Source organism: Aspergillus flavus, chromosome 5, assembly GCF_009017415.1.
Source record: "Aspergillus flavus chromosome 5, complete sequence".
In the NCBI taxonomy this organism is placed as follows: domain Eukaryota; kingdom Fungi; phylum Ascomycota; class Eurotiomycetes; order Eurotiales; family Aspergillaceae; genus Aspergillus; species Aspergillus flavus.
The window spans coordinates 3478831-3506723 of record NC_092408.1 but is presented as its reverse complement, the minus strand read 5'-3'; the positions used below and the strand labels follow the sequence as shown (position 1 = coordinate 3506723).

The 27893-nt window shown below is 47.8% G+C and overlaps 4 protein-coding genes across 4 annotated transcripts; 2 read left to right on the top strand and 2 right to left on the bottom strand.

Annotated features, from left to right (window-relative positions):
• Window positions 1–140: 140 nt before the first annotated feature.
• On the top strand, window positions 141–7863 carry F9C07_2285286 (pattern-formation protein/guanine nucleotide exchange factor). Its single transcript, XM_041286547.2, has 11 exons — window positions 141–4090; window positions 4148–4484; window positions 4543–4931; window positions 4985–5094; window positions 5148–5530; window positions 5620–7058; window positions 7117–7297; window positions 7396–7455; window positions 7571–7588; window positions 7654–7674; window positions 7738–7863. The coding sequence occupies exons 1-6, from the start codon at window positions 918–920 to the stop codon at window positions 5935–5937; spliced, it is 4710 nt and encodes a 1569-aa protein (XP_041148141.1). The 5' UTR covers window positions 141–917; the 3' UTR covers window positions 5938–7058; window positions 7117–7297; window positions 7396–7455; window positions 7571–7588; window positions 7654–7674; window positions 7738–7863.
• Window positions 6847–7764, top strand: F9C07_2108526 (histone H4; the record flags this gene model as incomplete). The annotated part of the gene is made up of 6 exons (XM_071509046.1): window positions 6847–7058; window positions 7210–7297; window positions 7396–7455; window positions 7571–7588; window positions 7639–7674; window positions 7738–7764. The coding sequence occupies 6 exons, from the start codon at window positions 6847–6849 to the stop codon at window positions 7762–7764; spliced, it is 441 nt and encodes a 146-aa protein (XP_071364588.1).
• On the bottom strand, window positions 7864–21584 carry F9C07_2285285 (dynein heavy chain, N-terminal region 1-domain-containing protein). Its single transcript, XM_041293269.2, has 3 exons — window positions 21046–21584; window positions 8670–20983; window positions 7864–8611 (listed from the first exon to the last, which is right to left on the bottom strand). The coding sequence occupies exons 1-3, from the start codon at window positions 21323–21325 to the stop codon at window positions 8165–8167; spliced, it is 13041 nt and encodes a 4346-aa protein (XP_041148140.1). The 5' UTR covers window positions 21326–21584; the 3' UTR covers window positions 7864–8164.
• A 127-nt stretch (window positions 21585–21711) lies between these two features.
• On the bottom strand, window positions 21712–27859 carry F9C07_2285283 (ATP-dependent helicase dcl1). Its single transcript, XM_071510752.1, has 16 exons — window positions 27082–27859; window positions 26836–27029; window positions 26672–26775; window positions 26354–26619; window positions 26176–26283; window positions 25449–26127; window positions 25345–25398; window positions 25226–25300; window positions 25098–25166; window positions 24866–25048; window positions 23735–24802; window positions 23274–23674; window positions 22710–23223; window positions 22470–22655; window positions 22253–22405; window positions 21712–22200 (listed from the first exon to the last, which is right to left on the bottom strand). The coding sequence occupies exons 1-16, from the start codon at window positions 27300–27302 to the stop codon at window positions 21904–21906; spliced, it is 4572 nt and encodes a 1523-aa protein (XP_071364587.1). The 5' UTR covers window positions 27303–27859; the 3' UTR covers window positions 21712–21903.
• Window positions 27860–27893: the final 34 nt, after the last annotated feature.

Genomic DNA, 27893 nt, shown 5'->3' with positions numbered 1-27893 from the left:
GCTCTAATCCGATTTAGCATCGATTTAACTCTTCGCCCTTCACCGCCTGGACTCAACCATGGATAAGATCCCGATATCCTTAGATCCATCCCGCTAGTCCCTGTTGTTCATCGGATCTTTTTTTTTTTTTTTTTTTTTCCCACACGGCTTTTATAACACCAATGAATTTAGTACAGAGGAATCTGATAACTTATCCATCAACCCGATCGGGGTGTATCCTTAGTATCTCCTGTACTGCCGGGCTTTCAAGTAAGGGTAGTAGGAGAATATCACTTTATCTATATTAACCAGTTGATCAACAAAAGTTACCTCCTATTCAAACTTCTTGCTCGTTTTTCTCCTTGCATTTGTATTCCCGAATTGGGACTGACGGAAGTTACTCCAGCGACTATCTAGCGATCTGATAATATTGAAGTTACCGAAAATAAATCATAGTTTAAGGAGGTGTTTACTTCGGTACCTACCCATCTAGCCTATACTACCTAAAGTAGTAAGGTAGTCATCGATCATTACTTGAAGAATACTAAATCTAAGTAATCATAAGTATGTACTACCTACGGAGTAAGCATTTACCATACCTTGGGGTATTGAGTCGGTACCCAACCGACCATCCCTACCAGTATCCCCCGTACCGGAAATATTGATGATTACCATGCCCTGGAGGCCCAAAAGGCTTAGGCTACTACTAGCCCCACTAAACCGGATCAGGTAAAGCAAGTCAACTCCGCCCGGAGCAAGCAAAAGAAGACATGCTGTTGTGTTCCGCTTGACTTTGATCTCGACGTCCCCAGTCGCCCTTTCTTTCCTTTCGTCTCAACAAGGGGAAGGGCCATGTTTTGATATTGCTCGTTCGTTGGGTAACCTTAATCCCGCCATTCGCTTATTTCCCACCCCTTTGCCTTCTCTCACGACCAGACATGTCATCCTCCTCTTTGCCCATTGCGGTCGATCCGGTCGCGTTGGTGACTACAGAATGTATCACCGTCACCTCGGCTATGCGCAAGCATGCTCGCTGGGCTCATTCCTCAGTCTCAGCCATATTGGGCGGTGGTGCGGCCTCTCGAGTCTACGATCGCGATACATCTGCTCCCCCTAGCCCCCGCAATGGTACTTCAACGTCTCGCTCCAAGTCCAGGCCATCCGCCGTCGATGAAGATCACGCCCTGGCAAACCGATGGGGTCTGAGGGGAAAGAAAGGCAAGAGCATGCAGGACAATCCGCTCATATCTGCTTTTTCACGACTACGGAGTGATCTGAAGGACTGCAGAGACATTAGGACCTTTGACACACCCGCTTTGCTTCATCCATTCCTACAAGTGATTCGTTCCTCATCGACCTCCGCCGCAATTACCTCTCTGGCATTGGTCGCGCTGACCAAGTTCTTTGCCTATAATATTATCAGCCAGGACTCTCCGCGACTGTCCATGGCGATGCAGCTTCTGTCCGCCGCAATCACCCATTGCCGATTCGAAGCCAGTGACTCCGCTGCGGATGAAATCGTCCTCCTGAGGATCCTTAAATTGATGGAGGGCATCTTGTCTCGGCCGGAGGGCGACTTGCTTGGTGACGAGAGTGTCTGCGAAATGATGGAGACTGGCCTAAGCATGTGCTGTCAAGTCCGCCTGTCGGAAGTCCTGCGGAGATCGGCTGAGATGGCTATGGTCAACATGTGTCAGGTTATCTTTATGCGACTATCGCACTTAGACGTAGCAGCCGACTTGGATGCCCCGGACCCTGCCGTGGGCGACAGTGAGCCGACCAATCTCAAAATGGACCCTTCTGTCGATGGGAACACAGTCACCTCCCAACACCTTTCCGCCATGGGTGCGGACACTGCGACACCGGATCGTGAACGTAACAGTGGGGATGAACCTTCGGAGCCAGCGCTTAGTGGAACTGCTGTTACAGCTCCCCCCAACCCGCAGGACGATCTCGGAGATGAAGTCAAGCCATATTCCCTAGCTTCTATCAAGGAGCTATTCCGTGTGTTGATCGACCTTTTGGACCCCCATAACCGGCAACATACAGATCCGATGAGAGTTATGGCGCTAAGGATTATCGATGTGGCTCTGGAAGTCGCGGGCCCTTCTATTACCAGACACCCCAGCTTGGCTACGTTAGCTCAGAATGATCTCTGCCGGCACCTCTTCCAGCTGGTTCGGTCCGAGAACATGCCGATACTGACCGGGTCCCTTAAGGTCGCCGGTACGTTGCTGTTGACCTGTCGCTCCGCCCTGAAACTCCAGCAAGAACTATACCTTTCATACTTGGTCGCCTGTCTCCATCCACGGGTTGAAATACCGAAAGAGCCGGGTATTGATCCGGCCCTCTACAGTGGAGTACCGCAGGCGCCTAAGCTGGTAAAACCCTCTCCTTCACAAACTAACAGTGGAAGATCCACGCCAGTACCGGTGAAAGATAGGCAGAAACTAGGCCTGGAGGGGGGTTCCAGGAAGCCCGAGGCTCGAGAAGCCATGGTGGAAAGCATCGGCGTGCTAGCAAGAATTCCGAGCTTCATGGTGGAGCTATTTATTAACTATGACTGCGATGTTGACCGAGCGGACCTTTGTGAGGATATGGTCGGGTTGCTATCACGGAGTGCGTTCCCCGACTCCGCCACATGGAGCACGACCAACGTGCCACCACTCTGTTTGGATGCGCTTTTAGGCTACGTCCAGTTCATATTTGATAGATTGGATGATGAACCGGTACATGAAGGCTTTCCGTCAATTGAGCTCCTGAGGAGCCAGCGTAGAACGAAGAGGACGATCATCCACGGCGCCCAGAAATTCAATGAGGACCCCAAGGGTGGAATCGCTTATCTTGCAGCACAGGGTGTCGTCGAGAATCCAGATGATCCTACTTCGGTGGCCAAGTTCCTGAGACAAACGACCCGCATCTCCAAGAAAGTCCTGGGTGAATTCATCTCCAAACGGAACAACGAGCAGCTTCTGGATGCGTTCGTCGATCTCCTCGATTTTTCAGGGAAAACGGTGGTTGATGGGCTTAGGGATCTTCTTGGCGCATTCCGTTTGCCTGGCGAATCCCCTCTTATTGAGAGGATTATAACGACATTTACGGAGAAGTTCATGCAAAAAGCACAGCCTCCAGAGGTTGCTGATAAAGACGCATTATTTGTCCTAACATATGCCATTATCATGCTGAACACAGAGCTTTATAACCCCAACGTCAAGTCAGCCAATCGCATGTCCTGTGCAGACTTCTCAAAGAACCTGCGAGGAGTCAACGCAGGAAAAGACTTCGCTCCCGAGTTCCTTCAACAGATCTACGACTCTATTAAACAGAACGAGATTATCTTGCCGGATGAGCATGATAATAAACATGCATTTGACTTTGCATGGCGGGAGCTCTTGTTAAAGTCAACTACCGCTGGAGAACTGGCAATCGGTGAGACAAACATCTACGACGCGGAAATGTTTGAAGCGACTTGGAAGCCCGTTGTTGCTACCCTTTCGTACGTCTTTATGTCTGCCTCTGACGATGCTGTATATTCTCGTGTCGTCACGGGCTTCGATCAATGCGCCCAAATAGCTGCTCGATATGGACTGACGGAGGCATTTGATCGCATCGTCTTTTGCCTCGCCTCCATCAGCACGTTGGCGACAGACAAGCCTCCAAGCACCTCTCTTAACACAGAGGTACAGGCCGGCAAGCAACGTGTCATGGTCAGCGAGCTGGCCGTGAAGTTTGGAAGGGATTTCCGAGCACAGCTGGCTACAGTGGTTCTCTTCCGGGTGCTTGCTGGCAACGAAGCTACAGTGCAACGAAGCTGGGAGTATATTGTCCGGATTCTCAGCAATCTGTTCATCAATTCCCTTATTCCGCCATTCGACACCAGCCTTAATGCTGAACTTGAGATCCCCCCGATTCCCTTGCAGCCCCCGTCACAAGTTGTGGACCGTGATGTGCGAGGAAATGAAGCCGGGTTACTCTCTGCTTTTACATCTTACCTTTCCAGTTATGCGGCCGATGATCCCCCGGAGCCGTCGGACGAGGAGCTTGACAACACCCTTTGCACTGTGGACTGTGTAACAGCGTGTTCGATCAATGACGTTTTGGCTAATATCAAGTGAGTAGTACCCTTGGCCCCTGTCGGTACAATAGTAATATTCATGAGGAGTATTAGGTCACTGCCCTTGTCGACGGTTTCCACAGTCGTGGATACGGTGTTGACACTCTTGCCTGAAGAGTCTGCTCCAGCAGTCATTGTCGTAAAATCGGAACGACCGTCGAGGTCGGCAAATGGCAGACTCGACGCTAACAAGTCAAACTATGATCCTGGAATGATATATCTCCTAGAACTAGCGACCATCCTAGCCCTTCGCGATCAAACAACACTAGAGGCAGTTGGCGAGAGACTACTGGCTTCCTTACAAGCCTTCATGCGAGATGCGAGAAACTTACACCCCCTGGCTTTGTCGCGAATCATTTATTATCTGTTGAATTTGCTACGGTTGAGCCATGTATGAACGGTCCCAGTCCTTGACTTTCCAGACCTATTTCTGACTAATTCTGTGTTAGGATCAACCTTTCATGCGGGTTCCTGTCATTCTCCACGGAATATCAGGCTTTGATCAGGACATTTTGGAGAGTGTCGCTCTTCCCGTGATTGAAGGGCTTTCGCGTTGCGTTTCGCATGCAGGCCTTTTGGGGAATGAAATCACAATTTCGCCTGATTTCTGGTCAATCCTTCAGAGGCTGCATCAGCACAAAGAGTCTGCCCCTTTCGTTTTTGGTCTCCTCCAAACCATTGTGAACGCGACGCCACCCATCATCACTGGGGATAATTATGAGTCCGCTGTAAGCCTTGCAAACGATTTCGTTAGCGCAGGTAGTGTAGGCTACCTTGAGGAACGGCAACGAGATGCACACTCTCGGCGCTCCAAAGGTGTTAAGCCGCCAAAGTCCAGGTTTGTCTCCGTTCTCACGACCGCATAAACCGACAGAAATTGACAGATGCCAGCACTGAAAATGAAGCCGTTACTCGTGGGTTAACGGCCATTAATATGATCTATCATTTAAGCCAACGGGCCCCTGCGCTTATCAAGCAGTCGCATCTTGAAGAAGACGAAGGTTCATGACAGCTTTCCAGTACACTGTAAATATTTGCTAATGCTCGCCGATAGCCTGGTCCGCCTATTGGTCTCCGATTTTCCATTCTTTGACGGCACAGTGCATTAACCCTTGCCGGGACATCCGGCACAATGCAGTGTCGACTCTGCAGCGGTCGCTCCTTTCGGTTGATATTAACTCGTCCAACGAGAAGGAGTGGACCGCAATCTTCGAACAGGTCCTCTTCCCACTAACTCTCCGACTGTTGAAGCCGGAGGTCTTCCACTCTGACCCTCTCGGAATGGGCGAGACCCGGGTTCAGGTAGCCACTTTGGTCTGCAAGATCTTCTTACGTTATCTCGATCAACTTCCGAATCCTAGTGGAATGCTCGACCTGTGGCTCAAGATACTCGATATCCTTGACCGGATGATGAATAGTGGCCAGGGAGACAGTATGGTAAGAAATCACCACTCTTTCTTTCTGTCTTCCCCTCAAAAGGATGGAAATGAAAGGAAATAGCACCACCCGCTAACCCTTCTGTGTAGGAGGAGGCTATTCCAGAAAGTCTCAAGAATATCATTTTGGTCATGGCTGATGGAGGCTATCTGGTTCCACCGTCGCAAGACGCCGACAAGGAACAGATCTGGACCGAAACTAGAAAGCGCCTGGAAAGATTTCTACCAGATTTATTCAAAGAGATCTTTCCTGAAATGCCTCCCGCACAATCCACACTAACACCAACAGCCCCATCCCCAGATTTGCCGAAGGACGACACTCCCGCTGACGAACAACCGAAGGAGGACCAACCATCCTCAGATATCACAGAAGGTGGTGATGGTAATGACGAACAAAAAGATGAGTAAGGTGGCTCTTTAAGAGAGGGGCCTATTACGAAGCAGCAGTCCACATACTATACAAATCGGGCATTTATAGCGTGGGTAGCCTTCTGTTTTCGACTACATGTAAATATAATACATTTGACCCTCCGCGCGACGGCCTTGCTTTGGGACATTGCATTGGCCGGAATTAGACGTGTGCTTCTTCTGTTCCTGTTACCTATCATGGGTGATTGTTGTAATATACTACGAAAGAATGATTTCCGGGAGATTTTAGCGACTATAACATATCTTCATCAAGTGTATTACGTTTCGACTCAGCATGATCTAACAACTTCTTAGCCGAATTCTATGGTATACTGTCGGAAGGCATGTATGTATAGCGCCTACCGATGTTCTCAGGGACATTGAATTTATCTGATGAAACCTTCCATTATACAAATCCCGCGTCTCTTATGGTGGAGGATTTGTCTTCCACACGGTTGCTTGCCTTAGACATCCACCATTGTCTTATCTCTCGAATGTGAACAACTCGATGAATAAGAAACCTTCCTCCGATACATAACATCACAATGTAATTACGCATGGATATCGTCTCTTCCTTCCTATTATGTCTCTCAATCACTCACTTGAAACTCACTTGGAATCCTTGTCAGTCTGGACTCGTCGCGGATCTTCCGGTCACGAAACACTCCTAGACAGACTGACAACACAACCATATGAGATTCTCACCCATACTTTCCACTCTGCCTTCTTTGAGACCAGACCCATGAGCTTTGAGAGGTGGGAGACCACCAATAAGCGTGAAACCATGATCTGAAACAGGTGCCTGGTGTTACTCCAGTCCTGAGGTCTACTTTAAAGATTCTCTGTACAAACCAACCACATCACCCATCCTAACCGCACTACAACTCTATTCATTGACCATTCGAGACAATGGATACAGCTAACCTCCCTCGAAACTTGATCATCGGGCAAAGTCGACGTCGCAAGTATGTTAATCACCCTGTGTCCTACACTCCAGCTCCCCGAGTGACCAATTTCACCGTCCGTGGCATCCCGACGCTGAACCCAACCACGAAAACAAGCTTAATATACACTAACAATCACCGGAAACAGGAAGATTCGAGACAATATTATGGGAATAAGTGAGTCTCCAATCCCCAGCTCAGTACAGACAGGTTGTGATGTTGACTATTGCTGTAGCTAGACCAGCCATCCGGTAAACCGCCCCCGGTGATGGATGACTCGTACGGGTATAATGGAGATTCGCTAACACCTGTCCATTCCATGAATCAGCAAGCTTGCTCGTCGCGGAGGAATCATCCGAATAAAAAACGATATTTACGACGAAGCCCGTAGGGCAATCCGGGACCGTTTAACAGAGGTATGTTCTACCTAACTTAGATTTGTATTTCGTTTTCTACAGATCTCCTTCTCATCATTTAAGGTTGTCTTCATTGTCGACTTGCTAATGATATGAAGATCTTAAGACAGTTAGCTTTGATTCTTGAGTCATCAGATATTCATTCCCGCCAGAGGAAGGTAATGATATTCTCTCTTTCCTCTCTCTCGCTGTGTACAACACAAACAGAAATATAAGACAAATGATAAAGGAAGAAAGATCATATCACATAAGCTAACTAGTTGTATAATACAGGTGGTAACTACACGCGATGTGAGTCACTAGTTGACGTTATCAAATCTGGAGTATAGATGCTAACATAGTTCTGTATCGAAAAGGTTATTTATGCCCTAAACAGGGTAAGTCTTTCTTCATCCTCAGCATTACGGAATAGACATCGGATACTGACCCACTGGGTACAGCTGGGTAATACCTTATATGGGTTTTGAATGACAGCTCGCGCGCTTACACGTTGTTACTCAATTGGTGTTGTTCGGTGATTGTGCAGGATTGCCCTTTGGGCTTGGTTTTAGGCGTAACACAGGATTATCTCTTCATGAATGAATAATTCTATGGGTTTAATACAAGTACAATCTAAACAGTTTCAAGAAAATAAATGAACAAATCAACATAGAGAGAAAGTTATGCAGACAGCGATGCGCGAATGACAGATGGATATAAGACAATCAACAGAACAGAATACATTAACCCAAGATTGACAAGAAAGTATCCGCCTGCGGCTCCGAGTATATCCTATAACATAGAAGTAAACAACAAGAAACGAAGAAGATTAAAGGAAAGACGCAATAGATTAGAAATTAACAGGCCCTGAGCTTACAAACTCTCTATTCAAGCGTCAACCATCAACTGTTCCCCTTCGTCCAACAAAGTTGTCACTCTGGACAAGTCCGAGATCACCTTGTTACCGTGTCCAACGAGTAACAATTTCTCAGCGTTAGCTGGCAAGCCAAGGTATGTCGGTGGTTCTCTCTCAGGGAGTCGGTTGACCCACTCAACAAAGTCCCGGATACCAGTTGTGCCGGGGAGGATCAAACATTCGTCATTCTCGACGCCGGACACCAGTTTGTAATCGTCCTCGAAAGCCACTGGGGTGAAGAAGCTGTTGACCAGGCTTTCCAGTTGCTGGAAGTCGCCAATGTCATCGACTTTTCCGCCGTATGTCTCGGTCACAAGGGTGCGGATCATGTCCCATGGGAGTTTCTGAGGTGCGACGTTGGATCGCCCCTGGGTAACGCTGTCGACCCAGTGATCGATGATAAAGGCACAGCATTCATACTAGAACGCACAAGTCATGTTAGCTTTGTTTCAATGGTATGCATGAGAAACAACTTACATCGCTATCATTGAACTCCCAGAAGCCCTTCCAACCAAGGTTAGGAGCATAACGAAGTCTCTCCTGGACAACGGCGTGCAGGAAGCAAAGCAGAAGATAGACACGAGCCTTCTCAACTGGAGGCTTGCCAGCCCTTACGGACAACGAAGACAACGAGTCCTTCATGTTGGCACGCACACCAGCTGGCTGTTCGTACATGAGTACGCGGGAGGCACGGATGAGGTTGACAGGGATCTTAGGGCTAGACTCCATCGAAAGGAAAAGCCTGAAGTCCTTGTGGGGTTTGAGAGAGTCAAGCCGCTTCTCAAGGCTCTGCAGCCATGAGGGAGCAAGGTGTACGTTCTTGATCAAAACCCAAGTTCCTGCAGTGGCGGCATTGCTGATTGCCTTATCGGCGCTCTTCAGACCTTCATCAGAACCCATTGCAATGTTTGCACAAGTCGCCTGCATGCGCTCAACCAGGGCGTCGACCTTGTAACTAGCATCGAAACCTGGACTGGAGCTAAGAGAGATTGGAGTGGTTGCGGTCACTTGATCAACGATATCCCTCAAGTCGGTACTTCCTTCGAACAGCTCACGACCAAAGACGGTCTCAACGAAGCGCTCGGCTGTCGGCACAAACCTATCCATCCTACACAGCTTCACAAGCAACAATGATCGGAGTAGTCGATTAATTGGCTCGGTATTGTCTTCCCAGACGGCCGGGACATAATTCTCTGCAAGCTCTTCGCTCAAGAATTGGTCCCATTGTTCTGTGGGCACCTCTGGGAACTTCGACTTGAAGAGTGTCATGTTGGAAATCCTGCTCATCACTGGATCTTTGAGCTCAGGAGATGTTGATAGATCCGCGCCCTCTGTTGACTCATCCAGGATGATGTCGATAATGTCTTTCTCCATGGGATATGGGGCGGCCTGTGCTAGGAGCATCGCCAGCGTGATACGATCCTTCTGAGCGAGGCCCAGGGAGGTTCGTTGATAGGTTGTGATGAACAGACTCCGGAGAATGATCTGGACTCGCGTGGCATGGTCCTTCTCCTGAGCGAGACGCTTGTTGTGATAAAGGACAGAGTGGAAGATATCAACAAAGAACTGAAGAGAAAATTGGTAGAAGTGGTTGACATGGTGTAGTTGTTCTAGTACAGCAAACACAGCGCTGCAAGAGCGGGCGATAATGCTGTAATTGTGCGTGATATTCTCGACTTCGGTCATGACACCCTCAGTCTCCACCATCTTCTTCGAGATCTCTGCCGCCTCATTTTTCAGGGTCTCGAGCGTCTCGATAACATTGTCATCATCCAGAATGTTACCACGGGACTCGTTCAAAGCCTGCAAGAGTCTCTTCTCAAGCTGGCGAAGGTGAATCTTGAACTCTCCTTGCAGTTTGACCAAGTCGGTTCGTCGCGCGTCAACATCAGGCCGTTCAAACTTCAAGACTTCATTAAGAGATTGAGTCTGCAAACTGCTTTGAGTGACAGTGAAATTGACAAATGTTGTCCGGCTGCACACGTCTGGCGGGAAAGCAGCAGATGGATCTCTTGTTGACAGGAAAAGCTTGAAAGAAGGCGAGAAGTCAATCTCCTGTTTACCGAGCTGTATGAGGACACGACCTCCAGTCTTCTGGTATTCCTTGTTAAGAACATGGTTGAGGATCGGGTCCAAGTACTCGGCATCTTGGATGAGAATGGGGTTTCCGAAGCGGAGGGCGCTCTCTAATTGTTTGACAAATGAATCGTCCAAGAAGCTGGTAACAGTGAGCTTCCTCTCCGTGCTTTCCTTCTGCAAGAATTCGGTAACACGGCCAGAGGGATCGATGATCAGAGGGTATCTGTTGTACCGCTTCAGGACAATGGCGTTCTCCGTGCAAAGGTCATCCACAGGAAGTGAATGATCTTGCCAAGTCAAGCGCTCATCAGCATTCGAGAGGTACTCGGTGATTGGGTTGTGAGGCTTGAAGCTGATTCCGGATTGCACAAGTTGGTTAACCCAATCATCAACCATGGCCTTCCGGAATTGTTGATCGTAGAATCCTGCGTAGGCGAGGAAGGCTGCAGCTATGAGGACATCACCAACAAGAGTATTGATTTGTGTTTCGAAGGATCTGCTACCTTCCTCCCACCTAGTGCGTTCAGACGCCAAGCTGTCGAGCAAACGAACACTCCTGTCAACCTTAAACTGCACTCTGGACATCTCCGTCTTGATAGCTTGGGTTTCACTAATGAGTGCAGCATATTCCGCTTTGTATGTAGCGATACTGCTTTCGAGATCCTGAATAGTATTCTCAATGGCCTGCGCTTCGGCTTTGGTATTCAGGGCTTTCTCTTCCAGTTTGCCTACTTCTTCACGCAAAGGCCCGACGCGATCCAAAATCTCGGAATAATTGACCTGGGCTTCGACCCATTGCACTAGGGGACCACAAGCCTTACTGGCCCTGTTAACTCTTTCGTAAGTGAAATCCTCATTGGAAAGGAAATCATTCTGCATCCGAACTCGAAGCTTTGTCGTCATCTGTTCCTCGTTATTGTAATTGACGATGCTGGCAATGAAATCATCTCTTCGCACAATGCCTTGAATGGTCTTCCAGCTGTCGACCCTGTGACCAAGCAGGGTACACACAGCATCTAGGGCGAGACGAACACTAGCTGGGGGGTTGCCCATGGAACGGACTTCAGTAAGATGCTGGCGTTTGATGTTGCTCACGCTCTTCTTTGCTTCCAACACAGCAGGTTCGGCGCGAGCAAGATCATTGAGGACAACTTCCTTGCGGCTGGCCACCTCTTGTTCCTGCTTCTCTAGGGCTGCTTGTACCTCAAGGGATGCTGCTTTGCGTCGCTCCGCTTCCTGTTGGTCAGCCACCATGCGCTGCAGTTTCTCATTTGCTTCTTTGTCTTTCTGCTCTAACTGCGTCTTCTTCTGTGCAAGACTGGCGCGCAGATCGCTGACTTTGTCAACAGTATCTCTCAGCTTCTCAAGACCGACATTCAAGTGTCGTTGCTGCTCCTCCAGGTCCTCACGTTTCTCGTTGAAGAGTTTGACATAGTGAGCGACAAAGTCAAGATAATGGCGAGGTGTGAGATACGTGGTCTTGCCCTGTTGCTTTTGCAGGCGCTGGTTGAATCGTTGCAGGGAGTGATGAATATAGACCATGGCGTTGACAATAGCATCCCTGTGAGATGCGGGAAGGCTCAAGTCTCTATATGCTACAGGTATGCTATCAGGCGCAACGAAATTGGGTTTGTCAAGATCGACAGACTGTGTCAGTTCCGAGCCGACTTGGAAAAGTGCCTGGTCTGACCAGTCGCCCATCCAGTTGAGCACGCATCTGTTGAACAGGGCAGGACTTGTAGCAGCCTTAGACGACAATCCTTCTTCAGGAGGGTTCATGGTGAAGACCACATGCAAGTTCTTGACAATTTGTTGTGTGAACCACTTGTAGAGCTCTTCTTGGGTGTCAAGGAGCAGACCCTGACGCTGTGCGCCCTCTTTACATGCTGTCATTAAAGAGGAAAACTCATCCCCTTCAAACAGACCAGGCACCTCCGCGTTGGCTAAGAGGGTATTCATGCGCTCCAGGAAACCAGAGTCAAGAACGTTCGATTCATCCATGATAAAGCAAATCTTCTCGCCCTTACAACCAGCCCGGCGGAGGACAATTCTCAGGTCGTCATCAAAATCTTCAGAAGAGTACTTTCCGTGGACCTTGATCTGGAACACCTTCAAACCATTCATCCATGCAACAAAACGGGATAGCGTGGTTTTACCACTTCCGCTGACACCGATTAGAATGAGATGACCTTGAGGCTGGCGGAAGACACGATCAATGCGCAATGCATGTTCCAGGACATCATTGAACAAGACAAGGGGAACATCGACTTCTTCCTCACAGAATGTCTTCAGACGTGCCTTCACAAAGTCACGCAGTCGCTCCTGCTCCACAGGCACGTAATTCTTGGAGAGCCAGTTGGAGAACAGGATTGGACCCTTCAGCGCTTGCTCCTCATCAATGGTGGGGAAATTATCGAGTGCGATGCGCCTAATTGCATCAGAGGTCCAGTTCCTCTCCTCCTCAGTGACAAGTCGATCCTGGAAAAGACGCAGAGCCTCGTGCGCCCAAATCCGAACCAACCCTTCTATCGAAAGACTCTCGAGCGGTTTAATAGCTTCGTACACACCACGAACCCATCTAGTAAGTTCACGAGGTGAGTACACGTAGTGTGGCTGGATCTTAGCGGTGAATCTAGACTGAGACTCCAGGTAGAACTGCACCATAGCTTTTGTAAGGGACTCAGAGTAGCCGCGCAACAGGGGGAGGATTTTCAGAACCGCGGAATTGAATGTGCCATAGATCTGCGTGAGTGAAATCTCTCCAGGATAGTCAACCATAATCAAGGGAGAATGACGCAAGAATCTCTCCGCTAGCGGTGTACGGCCAGCATCAGTTGGAGGGTTACATGCCCCGACGAACTGAATCCGGTCCAAGGTAACCCATGTTTTGTCGGATGTCCTCCAGAAACCATTTTGTTCAACAAGCTGACGCAAAAAGGTAATGGCACGCTGGGTTCCGTACCGATCAGGGGCTGGAAGGTTGATTTCATCGCAGAAAACAACTAACCAGCGACCAATTTGGTTCGGAGACATGATGACACCATTAAGGGTCTTCCTGTACTCACAATATTGCTCAAACGTCTTGATCAAAAGGTCAGGGGTTGTAGCGCTGGAAAAGTTAAGACCAACAACCTCCATGTTGGGAAGCTTGCGAAGAGCTGCAAATAACGTCATGGTTTTACCGGAACCTGGGGGACCACAAAGCAATAATGGCTTATGCTCCGCGAGCCAGGAATAGAGGACATCTTCATGACGAACGGTGTCGACTGTCGGGATCACTACATCTGTCTGTGTGATAGAATGGGTATTGATTTCGATGGTAGGGACTTGTGATTGCCAGCTAGACCACTCAGCCGTTGGCAATGTAACGTCAAAGTCGATGAGAGACGATGAGCCGTCAAGTGGCAGGTCAGTTGTAGACAGCGCGGATACAAATTGCCCGAATGCCTGGCGATCGACCAGTGGACAATCACCCGTGAAAGACCATACAAGCGCAAGGAGCAGCTTCTTAGAGATGTAGGATTCTATCTGCTCGGAGTCAAGTGGGAAATCAACATGCTGGATATTGTACTCCAGGACGTTCCTGCAGGCTTTGTTCAACAGACTGAACAAGGTATTGAGGGCACGAATGTCGGTGAACTCCATGATGTGGTTGTGCTTTTTAGCCTCCTCAAGGGATTTCATAATGATATCGCTGCTCTGCATGAGGTGCTTGAGGACGTTGGAGACCATATCCTGCGCATCCTGAGTTTTGATGGCAGCTTGGCCTGCAGGGGCGCTGTCGTCATCCAAATCTTCGAAAGTTCTTGTTCGGAGTGACTCCACGTAATTGGAAATCATCATTGCCGGCGTGACGGTATCGTCATTGAACCATACCATACCACAACGACTGACTGTTGCCAGTGTCGCGTACTTGAGTGTCTCGACTTCAAACATGATGCGTACATTTGGAGGTAGGTTCAAACGCTCTCCGTTAGGAAGGGTCAAAAGTTTGTTATCATCAAGAACACTATTAAGGTTCTCGACCCATTCGGGGTCAACATCACCATCGAACACGATCCAATGTCGTTTCGTATCTTCACCACGAAGATTATCGACTATCTTCCTCAAAATGCCTGTGAACAATCCATCAGTCCACTCGCGAGTGGTACTGTCAAGATTACCATAGAGCGCCTCCTTAGACATGACTTTGGAATCAATGATATGGGAAACGCCCTCCACACCTTCAATTCTTTGCAAGGCTTGGAGGAGAATCTTCCATGCGGCAGATTTACCAGAGCCAGATTTGCCAACCATCATAACACCATGATGGATGGTCTGTATTTGGTAGAGTTGGAGCGCCTTCGTGATCCACATCTCACTATCAACGTAATGCAATTCTTGGGCAATCTCACGAATAGCCGCTGTAAGTTTTTCATAGTTTGCAGGCACATACTCGACTCCAGCGAAGACATCAGATTGAATATCTAACATTCTGTCGACATCTTCCCGTACCAACTTGGGGGCAATGGTTTCCCGAAGACTTTGGACGATGATTTGAGGTTCGATGATTTCATCAGGACCCAGCTCGCCGTCGTTGCTGGCGATACGAGCACGCTTGAGGCCGCCCGAACTAACCAAAACACTCTTTAGAGCACGCAAGCCGAAATCGTAATGGGCTTGCTTTGAGAGTTGCGTAGAGCAGCGGTCGAAGAAAGGCACGGTCTGAGTTGACAAACGCTTTGCCTGCTTGAACCCTTGCGAGAAAAGCATAACTTCCGCAATTAGTTCTTTGTCGGGCTTGGACATCGCAACGCTTCTGAACAATTTTTTCAGGTTATCAGGCAAGTTGGAACGTCCTGCATAACCCGGGTTCATTGTGATAAAGATTCCTGTGTTGGGGTTCACAGATAGTTGTCTGCCAACAAGCTCAATTTGTGCCTTTTCATCTGTTTCGCCGTTCTTAAGACCGATTTGAATATTCTGGATCTGTTGAGAGACAGCCGAAAGGATTCGTTCTTCCAGCCGGTTAAATTCATCAAAACAGCCCCAAGCACCGACCTGGCAAATACCAAGGAAGATTCGGCCCATAGCCTGGAAATCAAATGTATCGTCACAGCAGAACACAAGAGTGAAGCGACCGAGTTGAAGACCCAGCGCTTTAACCGATTCAGTCTTTCCGGTACCAGCTGGACCATAAGGCGAACCACCTAGTCTTTGACACAAAGCTTGTGTGAGCGTCAAGAAACACCGGTCAGTAAGAGGTGTGCGGACGAGACGTTCAGGAACTCCGAGATACTCAAACCCATAGTTCAATTTGGCATTCGCCATATGAACGTACAGACGCTGCAGGAAGTCACCCTCAGGTTGATAAACATAGCGCATCTGGAGCAACCAGAGGTAATGCGTCGGGGTTGTAGCATTGGCTTTGATGAGCTTTGAGATAACATCTCGCTGATGGACAAACTCGGTGATCATATGCTCGCATTTCTTTCTGCTGATTGCGTCTAGGTCACCAAGAACAGTAGCAGCCAGAAGTTCAAGCACTCTAACTTGGGAATCATAAAGTGCCGACAGAGTAGTTCCGCCTTCCTCCAAGGACTTCTGTACAGCATTAGTCCAAACCGCTTGGCTGGCAAGAACGACAATCTGTGCGGGATAGTTGGCGAGGAAGTCGTTGAAAGCACTCTGATCAACCTCAGTAGCATGGTACAGTGGTTCAAACTGCTCAACTGCCTCAGCAAGCAACTCCGCCAGTGTTAATTTCATGTTGCTTTCAATAGCAGTAAGCCAATCATTGATTCTAGGGGTTTTCACTAGATTGATTTCTTTCTTCAGTCGGACTTCTTCGCCCTCCTTGGAGGTGAAACCAACAATGTTATTGTCGTCATCCATGAGGACTCCTGACAAACCAGCAAACATCTTCTTGAAGTGCTTCGCCACACGGAAGATGTCATTGCTATTGCCGATAATTTCGAGAAGGTCTTCGTCTCCGACGAAGTAAAAGCGAGGGAATGAGACACGCTCTCGTTCTAGGTATTCGCCCAATGCCTTCTGGATTTTGTTGAGCAGTTCAGCCAATCTCTCTAGTGACTTCTGTACACCGTTGATGGCAAGTACATCAAGCACAAAAGGTGACTTGTAGACCTTCTTCATCACAGCGAAGAACTCAGAGTTAATGTTTTGGAAGCGGCTTGATTCCAGGGGAAGAAGATGTTTGATATCCGCATTACCAGTGAAGACACCTTCAAGGTACACCCACTGTCTTTGAACGTCAATCCACACGTCAAACAAGACATGGACACGGTTCAGTTTGTCTTCCCAGGAAGTAGCTTCCTCCTCGAACTCTTTGAAGTATGGCGAATGTCTCATCGCTTGTAAAGAATTTAAGTTCTCGCTACACTTTGCAAATAGATCGTCGAAGCCACGGATTAGGCGACACTTGTTCTGGTAATTCACGAGATCGAGGGAGTAATTCTGCCATGTCTCTCGGACAGACTTCAGGAACTCCTCCAGTGCCATTTCACCTTGTGCTTGAGCGATGATATTACGGATTACTGACTCACTAGCAGTAAGTTGTAGATCCCACACATCGCCGAGGGTCAATGAGACAAGAGAAAATCTCTGTCCAGGTTTAAGCGATTTGTAGATTTTGTGCCAGTGCCTTTCCCGAACAGCTTCAGACTTCATATCAGAAAGCAAGGGGTTGACTTTCAGGAGCTGCCTGAGGACATTTTGAATATGCTCGAAAGCAGCATACTGGCGCATCCGGCTAGGCATCTCCTTTGTCATCTTTATTAAGCCATCGATGGACTGACGGAGTTTTCTTGGCTGTACGCTCGTCCAGAGCATGTCCCTAAGGTCGTTCAGGCTCTTCCAGATGGTTGATAACGCAGCCCAGACGGACATGAAATCTTGAACTTCCTCAAGGATTGCCGGCAAAGCAGACTCAACACCTGCTGGGAGGTCAAGAGCTTCTTTTGCTTTGGATACCATTTCATATTCAGATTGGAGACCCTCGAGACGCGATTGGAATAAGCTCAAGGTGCGGGAAGCTTCATCAGGTGGAATGGTGCCAGACACAGGCTTTTCGTCATTCCACTGGGCGATGACTTCGGTGATCTTGTCACCAATAACTTTGTCCTCGGCAACAATCTTCGCACGCAGGCCCTCTGTTTGATCCTGGACGATTTTGCTCTTACGTGCAAGGAGTTCGTTTAATGCCGCCCACTCGCCATCGACATTTTCCACATGAAGCCAGTCGCTGGGGAATTGATAACGTTGGCGTGCAAGTGTAGCCTGGCCTTGACGGAAAAGGTCAACTTCAGGCTCCCATACCTTTGCCTTACGCTTGCACTGTTGCACTATAGTAATGAATGAGACCGCATGTGCGGTTGAAGCAGCTTCTAAAGTCTGTCCTTCTAGGTCACGCCGTGCAGAAGCAATTTCAGAATGTACTTCCCTCATTCGTCCACCAAGCTTGGACCCGAACCTCAACAGAATCTCGTGTTGCCATTGATCGTACTTGGCATTGACTCTTGTCTGGACCTGCTCGTAGTCTATCTTGATATTGCCGAACGATCTGCTTACTTCTGAAGTGTCGAAGGTAGCTCGGCTTTTCCTAATTTCTTGAAGCAACTGAAGCCATTGGGACAAGTCATCCCCGAGGATATCATAAACTTGTTCTGATCGTAAATCCCAGAGTGACTGGAACTGCAGCCATTTATCGACGTAATTCGATACTTCCTTCAGTCTAGCCTCGATGGCATTGTAAACTTGGTTGAGCTCATCGGTACAATGCTGTGGGAGAGTCGCAAAGCAAGATTCAGATAACTGTACCTTCTGCACGTCGATCGAGATTTGATAACGGGATGATTTAATCTTCTCGAGGTTGCAAACAACCCCCAGCCAATTATCAAATTGCGAGAACCAGCTCGCACGAGCGAATTGCAAAGGAGGGTCAAGGTGGAGGACTTGATTCCGCATAGAAATCTCATGGACGAGCTCGGTGAACTCAATATTGTAAGCCATGGCTTCTCCTTCACCAGTAACGAGCCGCTGGCTTCCGTTCAGTAAATGGGAACTGTGGTCTCCATTCTTTGCTTCTTGGAAGGAATTTATCCATTCACGTATAGCACGGTGAAGGCGGTCGCGTAGGATGGCCTCAATCTTTTGGTTCAGATTCGCGACCCAGTATCCAAGATTTACATAGTTCTCCAAGTTCAGCTTATCTACGGCGACTTGAATAGCATCCAGACGCTGCTTGAATGCCGAGGCATCATAAGGACAAGTTTTAAGTTCGTGTATAGCCTTCTGAATATTCTCGTGGATAGAAGCTAGGACCGCGGTCTTGGACTGGAGAACAGACGCTGATCCTGCAAATTCACGAACGAACTGGACATGTTTGCTTTCCCCCCTGCTTGGAATAGTAGATTCAATAGCACCATTAGCCAATGCTGACTGCTTGACATGGAGCTCATATGAGTGAACAAACGACTCCCACCGAAGCGGGATACCTTTTACAATCATGCCTTGTGCATCATTCACGTATCCGTTCAGCAAGATTGCAACTTCTGTCATAGATGCAATGGAACGGCTGGTTTGCAGCAGGGTACGAACGCTCTCCATCAGACTGATGGCGAAGGGGTACACACGTTTGGCCTCTTTGGATATGTTGCTAACAGCATGAGGTACTTGGAAATTAAGCCAGATAAGGTTTCTAACTTCCTTGAACAAAGCGATAACTTGAGCATCGAAGTTGACCGTGAGCTCCAGTGTGTTTCCTGCCGCTCGGTTGCGAACAATGTTGAACAGGCGACCAGATATCGTGATGTGGCGTCTTTGCACATCATGTAACCATGATTCGAAGACCGGTCGGGTATCAAGCTTCTTCCGGAAGAGGTTGCTTTCGGCTTGAAGCTTCTGGCCTTCAGAGTGTAAATGCCAGTCTTCACCCAGCACATCCTCGACTTTACGCATATAAGCATCGAGTTGGCGTTCGATTTGACGTGCCCACACAATAGCACCAGATACCGGAGGAAGATCACGTAACTGCGCCATTGCGTGCGCCTCTGAGTGGCCATATTGTTGCTTGAACCGCTCGTGCAAAGATGAGATGTCCTGCTTCACGTTATCGATGAGTTGCGTCTGGTACTCTCCAATCGCGCCTCTGATCTTGGGACGGACAAGGAGGGCATTGAACTTTGAGAAGACACGGAACATCTCATTAGCATTCTTTGCTGTAGCAAGGCGGTCCCTGAGACGAGCAATGATCGAGTTCTCCACGCGGGATGTGCGCTCGTTGTATGCGATTTCTTCCTGTATCCATTGTTGAGTACCCTCATCAGACACATCTAATACATCCACATTTTTCAGAGCAGCGTAAGCCTGTGCAACTTCTTCGACTGCATCCACATCACCAATTTCTTCAACGATCACCGCGCCATCGGAGCTAGCTCCAGCAGCTGGTTCTCCTGTGGAGGAACTCTTTGGGCCGAGAACATTCACAATCGTCCTCTGAAGCTGTTCATGATTTACTCGGAAGGTGTTGATATATTTCAAGCGCTCCTGGGTCTTCTCGTGTCGTGCGGCGATCTTGATGGGAATGAACTTTTCATTTCGGCGTCTCGTAGACTCACGGGCAACATTGGTGAACTCCTTCAAGTTTTCGTCCCATGTCCGCCAGATTGCCCCACAGGTCTTCATCAAGGAGCGGAATTCGCGGTAATCTAAGTGTAAAATGGTCCGGCCGTGAAGCAAGGAATGGATCTGGGAGTCTAGATCACCGGAGATGGCTTCAACAAGCGCAAGGGCTCGTTTGATCGGGTAGGGACAGATCTTCAACTTCTTGTTAAGGTGGTTGAAGATCAGATTAAGAGACTCCTGCACCTTCTGCAAAGTCGTGGCAGAGAGGAGCTCATCCAAGGGGAAGTCCCGCATAAGTTGGTTGTACTTTTGGACCAAATCGGCAGCCTCCCGGAGACCCGTGTCGGCTACGAAACTAAGAGTAGCCTGGTATCGCTTCGCGTGACGGAGGATGTCCATGGTTAAAGAAACGCCATCACCGCGTAGTTGATTCTCGATTCCTTCAAGCGCAGTCTCCATGGACAACCAGAAATTGATCTCCTGAGCTGCTGACCCGCTATCAGCGTCACGAGACATCTTTGTAATTGTCTGGATGGACTTGATCCAAGTGTTCACATTGGTTTGGATGCTATTGATGAAAGTACTGCTCTCGAGTATTGTGGGATCGATCAACTCCACTGAAGGCTTGACACCTCGCTTTTCCGCCTCGGTCAGAGCAGCTTGAACGACCTCATGGAGCGGCAAACTGAGCGCTGGAATCTCAACATTTTGTTGCAAGTGTAAAAGACCAAGTTCTAGTTCAGCGAATTTCTTCTTGGTCATAGGAACGCCAGTCTTCGCCTCCGTGTCTGTCCTGGGCTTTAGACCGCCAGCAGCATCCTGGTTGCGACTGTTGGCTTCGAAATACGGGCTCAACCCATGGTGTACCAAAAGGTGAAGGATCTCGTACGGAGACAACGAAGTGTTTTGCTGGGCTTGTGTATTACTTAGAGAGGCCGGGCCAGGGAAGTTCATCACCTGGATCTGCGAAGGTATTGGGAGTGCCGGATCGATAGCGGCAGGCCGTTTGATGAAGGCAACTGTTGCGACCGTTGTGGAAGAGGAAGAGATTTCGGCGGAGAGATTGTAGATATAGTGCGTTGACATTGCTACGACGAGAGAGCTACTTGTTAGCAGTAAAAAAAGAAAGCAAACTACTGAATATTCATACCTTCTTCATCTGCACCAGCCGACTCTTCGGATCCTACCAGGTCTTTCTGCACGTAAAGTGCGACCTGAGATTCGGAAGCGAATCGCGTACATCTTTGCACCGTTTCATTATACTTAGCCTCCGATAGCAAGCTGCCAGTCCTTTCTAGCTCAGTTCTCAGAGCTCCCAAAGTCACTTGCAGCACATCGCTCAAGTACTGGATTATGGCACTTGAGTCCACAAAAGATGTCTGGGTTGGTGCGGATACACCGTTCGATATCCCAGCAGAGGCGACCTCCATGGCTACAACACCTTATGAGAATAAGCTGGTGGTGATCATGGAGGGTCCGAAGCAATAAAAACGGTGTCGCCTCGGGTAGAAACAAGTCGCGACAATAGTTCGGACGCAAGGTATGCCAGGAAAACAAAGGGGAAAGACCGAGTCCGGGCGATTTCGAGTAGGAGCGAAGGAGGAGAGGTTTACTGTAGTAGTGGTAGTTAAGAGTTCATGCTCTGTTCTTGCTTTCGGACCTGTCTTCCTCTCTTGCCAATCAATAAATTAGTTTGGTTTAGGAATTCGGCGCAGTGGGACGCGCGTGTTACTGTCTACTTCAGGGGCAATGGGCGCTAGTCCATATCGGGATTAGCAGAGACGGTCAATATCTGGTTTAACGGTAAGCAATCCATGGCAATTTCAACGATAGTCTACATACTTGCTCATCCTTCCACTTGTTACAGAGCATGGAGACGTTTGTCCTATTATGTGTAAATCATTCGAATTCGGAAGCGACGGTCATCTCTAAGACTACATTTTCATGCGAATTATCAATCGTACTCATTTTCTTAGATTACCCACACCACCACCAACCACCCTTCCAATCAAATCGCGGTTCCGATATCCATGGGCTGCGAATCATTTGCCGTTCGGCAGTCACAATGATATTTCTCACGAAATTCAGATGGCCCCATGTTTTCCAGGACACTCAGAGCTTTCTCACTCGCTTTGACCTTGGCGTAGCGGCCTGATGATGCTGTTCCTTCTGCAATGACAACTTCATGCACAATAACAGCAGCCAGGACACTCACCGTACCCCCATCTACAACGGGTATCTCCCCGGCTTTCAGGCAATAATTTGTACAGCCGTACTCATTTGTCAGTCGATTTTGCAAGAAAGTCTAGTTTTAATCAGCCATATAGAAACATTAACAATCGTAGGAATAGCCTCACAGTTGGGTGTTTGTTCGCAAAGGTGTCGTATATGGTCATATCATGAAAATATGACTTCACATGACGTTGGAAAAAATCCTCTACCACGCGGAATTGGAAATCCGAGTCAACGAAAGCAGCGCCTAGATAAGCTTCAACCATGTCCGGCAGGCACTGGTGATCAAGATTAGTAGCTGAGCCCTGGGCTGCGCATAAGTACTCCAGGGCACCTTCTTACCTTAGGCGGGTCCTTTGTTACCAACCAATAATCCACTGCACCTTGACTTTCATTCTCTGCCGCTTGTATCTCCTCGGCATAATGAGTAATTTGCGATTGCAGTGGGTTACTGAAGTGTCTAAGATGGGTATGGAGCCCTAGCTTAACAGCTAAGGCGCCGAGGAACTTGTTCGATGCCATCGCCATCTGTAAGGTTATAGTCAATAAATGCTTGGTAGACACAAAAAGCCGTACACTTACTTTATGCTCCGTGAGCCATTGGGGGTCCTTGTCCGGATATCGATAGAATAAGTCATCTACGCAAACCATATCCAACAAAGAGTCGCCTAAAAATTCGAGTCTCTGATAACATGGTACTTTAGCCCACGTCGAAGGGTACGATGGATGCGTAAAAGCTGAATGCAAAAGGCGAGGATATTTGAAACGATAACCCAGCTTCTCCTCCACCTTACGGCCAAGATCCAGCTCATATCCGTCTGGGCTCTGGGTTTGATACTTCGGCAACATGTAAGATGAAGTATAATCCGCCCAGCATAAGGCCTTATGGTTGGGACTATCAACAACAGCAGTGACTGCTTTGACAGCCATGTCGAATTGATTATGTAGCCCACCTGAGAGCAATGACGCTCCGATCAAGGCTTCGCAAACGTCCGCAACTGTCTTTTCTCTGAGTGCATGTTTGCTCTCCGCCGAAACCTTCTTCCTGTGGTCCCTGCCATGCAACAGGGTTAAGCCATCCGGGTACCACGTATGCCTAAGTTTTCCTGTCAGCTTATGGCTTGGTACTTATAAACGCTTTCATACCTTGAAAAGCCTCGACTGCGGATATACTGGTAAAGCTCCTTCTTTAGGGCGGTGTTGAAAAGATTCTTGTTGCATATGAGGCACATCCGGTTTACATGGAAATCAAATTCGTCGTCATCCGGGTTCTGCACGAAGAGAGAAATCGATGTTGCCATTTTCAGGAAACAGTCCCCTAAGAATTCTAGACGCTCGTAGTTTTTCCCCATCCCTCTTTGGACATGTATCTGTTGTACTCGATGCTCCTCTGTGTTATCGGAGTCTTTTGTAAAAGCCTCCAGCGCATATGCGGGCTTCACAGATAAATCCAAGGTGTTGCAGCCTTCGAGCGCAATCAAATACGCATCCAGCCTGTTAATTATGGCCGGAAAGGCAAGGCAAGAAGCAGCAATTTCCTCGGGGATCTAAGCAACAAGTCAGCAAGTAATTATTGGGCCATATCCGATAAAATGCGCTCAACTGACAGCGGAGATCCTTAGTGGCTCTATACAGACGAAACATCTAGTTTCGACGTCCTTTTCCGTGTCTGTCATCTTGTCTAGAAGATTTCTCCGCAGGCGAACCAGCTCGACTTCTAAGACTGGCTGCTGCCAGTTACACCTTGACAAGAACCCTGCCCGTGCATTTTTTGAACCGCTTAAGGTATAACTCATGATGCTTTCCATAAACTTGCGGCGTGGGAGGAAAGATGGCGGCGGATCTGAAGGGTGCAGTGTGTTGTCAATAGCCATGGTGAAGTAACGATACCTTCCGTCCCACGGGTCAAATACGAAACGATTGATCAAAGCTTCTGAAGATAGATGCAGTGTAGAAGGTATTTCCTCGTTTTCATGCACAAGACGTAGCAGCTCCCAGTCCGTCAGGCTTTTTGAGTCGCTGACGTTCTTGGACTTCTTTGTTTCTGCTGGAGCAACCCAGTATGGCAATTTCTCAGGTTCTTCCGCATAGGTTTTGTGAAACACATCGTGGAAAATACGAAATGTGAATGTTGATAAGTATTCCAATTCTTGCGAGGATATATGTAGGGCTTCCTCCACGCTTTCAGTAACGACTATGGTCTCGATATCATCATCTAGGAAGATGGTGAACGATGGAAAATCAGGTAGTCTCTCACGGGTGAGCAAGATTATACTTCTGTGTCGGCGCCTGAGTGGCTCTGATGGTATGAATGATATAACCGTGGCAAATAGCTTTTCTGGAAGGGTACCCTGTTGTTTTCCCCAAAGTGAAGGTTTTGATAGCATGTCGTATTGGTTTGTACGAGAAGAGGTGATGGCAAGCCTCGCATTTCTCATTGCAGGCAAGCGCCTATGATACACTGAGTTAAAATGATCATCGAGCAGTTTGTGTTTCCGGAGCAAGACACATGTATCGAAGGCTGCGGACTGCTTTGCAGCAGATTTCTTCGATGCAGGGACTCCAGTGAGTCCTCGAACAGGCGACTTTTCCGGTAATATGACTTCACAAACAAAACTGTTATTCTGTGGAAGCACCACATATGTAGCCTGAGCTGATGTCTCTTTTTCGTATTGCTAGATAACATAGATATCTTAATTAAAAGCTCTTCGGTGTCAGTACGGGACGACGGTTCTCACCAGAGAGCTCGCATAGCGTGCGAGAATAGCAAGGGCAGAGTGGTAAGTCAGCTTCGCGCCTGTAGCCCTAATTATAAATGTTCGCTTCTCTTCTTCATCTTGGAGGATTGAGTCTATCTCGCTATCAATCCCGTGGAGTATTCGATCCTCTGGAAGTGTTTCACAGAAACTCTGCATAAGTTTCTAATATTGTGTTAGAACTATCAGTCGTACATAAATTTTGTACACTTACTTCGGCCTCCCGAACCTCGACTAGTCGTGCCGCATGATCAGCATTGTACCTTTCAATCATACTTGCATACTGTATGTATGTCAATTAGAAATTTTGGTAATTCGGTAGTGATTATGGTCTTGTCTTACGGTCGAACTTGAATGTCTAGCACGGCCACGACTTTGCACATACTGTATAAGGGTATTGTATAGGTCGAATCTAATCTGTTAGCATAAGTGAACCAACAATGCGGTGTAACATACCTAACCACAAGATTGCAGTCAGGAATATCGAGTCCTTCTTCGGCTACTGAAGTAGCAAACTTCTACTTGTTAGCCCTGTGAACGAGTGCAGAGGACTAGTGCTACTTACCAAGCAGTTAATCTCCCCACTCCTGAATTTCACCAAAGCGAGAAACTGCTGGCGAAACGACACGTTCATTCCTACGATATCACCAGATCGTACACCGATCAGCACACCAGGACGTAAGTATGGAATCTCTAAAGTCGAGAAAAGGTCGAATAACATCTTAGCAGTGTAACGCTTCTGGGTAAAAACGATACACTTTGTCTCCGTTGGATGCTCAAAGTATTTGATAAGCTTTTGGCGTAGGAGTTGTACTTTAGGGCTCAATTCCCCGGGAAAGTTGGGGCTATTGAACGAATGATTCTTGACAATGTCACTAGCTTCCTGAATCCTTGAAATTTCTCTGAGAGCGCACTGGGGAATCGGCGATGAGATAGATTGGGCGAGCTTTCTCACATTTCCTTCAAGCTTTGGCAACACATCATCTGCTAGGGCGTACGCCCATGCACGATCTGCGCAACATGGTCCCAGTTCGGAACTAGCCTGTAACGTAAACCTGAATACAGGTTGCAAAGAGCTAATGTCACCAAAGCGGGCTTGCAGGATCTGATACAGCTTGGTTGCAAATGGTGGATCGAGCTTATCGTATTCCCAAGATTCCTCTATCGGACGTCTGACGACTTCTCTTAATAGATTAGGTTTCGATGTTGTGGCAATCTTGCTGTCTAGGAGCACCTCCAGCTTCCTATAAAACGTAAGTTAAGAGCGCTGTTGCATATACAGTAGGACGTACGTAGCTGATTCTATGATATCCCCCTTAGTGTCAATAGGCGACGCTGTCATTCCAAAGATCCTTGGACGCTTTGTTGGGTCTGCTTTGAGATATGATTCTCTTATAATCCTAGAAATAAGAGCATCACCATCAGCCTAGGTTGTCCTTTTCTCTTTTCTCAAGTTTGCCAAATACGTACCGCGCGTAAGGATGGTCTTTCTTTGTGTGATGGGCTTCATCAAAGATGAGTAGGTTGATTTGATCCATTCTAATGTATGAGTTGAGTAGACATTGGTTCAATATCTCTGCGGTACAGACTATCACCATATTGTTCTCAAACTGATGGTCCCAGGTCTGCTTGCTCCAAAGATCAGTACCCATAGCGCCAAAAAATTGTACGACATTCTGATCCAGGTTATTGCGCAAGACGGCGGCCTGTTGGAAAGCAAGTGTCACGCTATCAACCTACTTGCGTATTAGCACCTCTAAAAGAGCCAAACACTACATGTATACGCACAAGGAAAAAGGAGATGCGAGGTGGTTTTCCGTTAGCGCGATCAATCAACTCATTTTGAATGATGTGCTTTAGCAGAAGCACGGCAATCAAGGTCTTTCCAGATCCTGTAGTACAATTAGGCGAGAAGAAAGGGATGACATCAAGTTGGGCCGGAATGCACGTACCGGTATCGAGAACAGCAATGGTGTTCTGTGACTTTGCCCTTTCAAAGAGTTCTACCTGATACTCTCTCGGGTCAAGCATCCCAGTTCCAGCATCTTGTTTAGCTACCAAGTTTGCTGTAGACAGCTCAGCGTCCGGCAAGTCGAGTGTAGGTCTACCGCTATTGCCGGTAAGTGTATCAGCTCGTTCAGAAAGCCTAAATATAGGTCAACTATGGATGGCAAAGAGCTCTGGGTTGAGGACCGTACAGAGCTTCAAACTTAGCACTCTGGAGTCTTTTGTTTTGAGAGATGGGCCTCTGAGTGGATATTTGTTCGTTGTCCCCTGACTCTTCTGAAGAGCTGTCATTTCCCTCAGTTGGTTCAGTAGTCGAAATAGTTCTTTCCCCGGACAGATTCAAAGATGAGGGAATCCTGAGGCTTTGGCTCCTGACATAGCCAGCTAGGGGCTTTACTTCTGGTGGTGGCATTTTGGATTTGCTTGGATTGCTCAAAATTCTGACAAGTAGTTGAAATGGACATGTGCATTGGATTTTAGTATGGATTGCTACTTAGTGACTGAAAGGAAAGGTAAAATGACTGGCATGATCCTGTGAAAGAAAATGTCCCTCGAAGTGAATGATCTCACCACACCCTGAAGTAGCCTGAGAAGAGATAAGTACTAGCACTAGATAGACGTACGGGTGCTATAATGTTACACTGCCTTGCAGTCCAGTAAACAACATCCATTAACATAAAATATGTGTTTGTAATGTTTCATTAAAGCCTAGTTAGGATAAAATAACTAGTAAGCATTTCTTTGTTAGTTATAACCATCTCAAAGATGATAAGTAGGGTTGTAAGGTAGATAGAACTCTACAATAGATTGTTGAACTGACTCTATGCTTTGGGGAAGTATGCCTATACTTCATCAACATTAAGTGTATTTAAATTGGTGGGGCCTGAGGTTCCGATGGCGCGGAGCGGACCCATAATTGACCTTAAATTATTCCTATAATTTTACCCCTCTCCGCGGAGCTCTGTTTCATGCAGCTTTGATCTTTACAAATATACTACCTTAA

Bases quoted from the DNA above. Each gene is read 5' to 3' on its own strand.
- F9C07_2285286 (XM_041286547.2), top strand. From the start codon at position 918: ATGTCATCCTCCTCTTTGCCCATTGCGGTCGATCCGGTCGCGTTGGTG. The intron at 4,485-4,542 runs GTATGAACGGTC...ATTCTGTGTTAG, and splicing joins ATTTGCTACGGTTGAGCCAT to GATCAACCTTTCATGCGGGT. The intron at 5,095-5,147 runs GTTCATGACAGC...GCTCGCCGATAG, and splicing joins GCATCTTGAAGAAGACGAAG to CCTGGTCCGCCTATTGGTCT.
- F9C07_2285285 (XM_041293269.2), bottom strand. From the start codon at position 21,325: ATGGAGGTCGCCTCTGCTGGGATATCGAACGGTGTATCCGCACCAACC. The intron at 20,984-21,045 runs GTATGAATATTC...CTCTCGTCGTAG, and splicing joins GGCTGGTGCAGATGAAGAAG to CAATGTCAACGCACTATATC. The intron at 8,612-8,669 runs GTAAGTTGTTTC...TGTGCGTTCTAG, and splicing joins GGGAGTTCAATGATAGCGAT to TATGAATGCTGTGCCTTTAT.
- F9C07_2285283 (XM_071510752.1), bottom strand. From the start codon at position 27,302: ATGCCACCACCAGAAGTAAAGCCCCTAGCTGGCTATGTCAGGAGCCAA. The intron at 26,284-26,353 runs GTACGTATTTGG...TCTTATTTCTAG, and splicing joins AAAGACCATCCTTACGCGCG to GATTATAAGAGAATCATATC. The intron at 25,399-25,448 runs GTAAGTAGCACT...AACAAGTAGAAG, and splicing joins GTGGGGAGATTAACTGCTTG to TTTGCTACTTCAGTAGCCGA.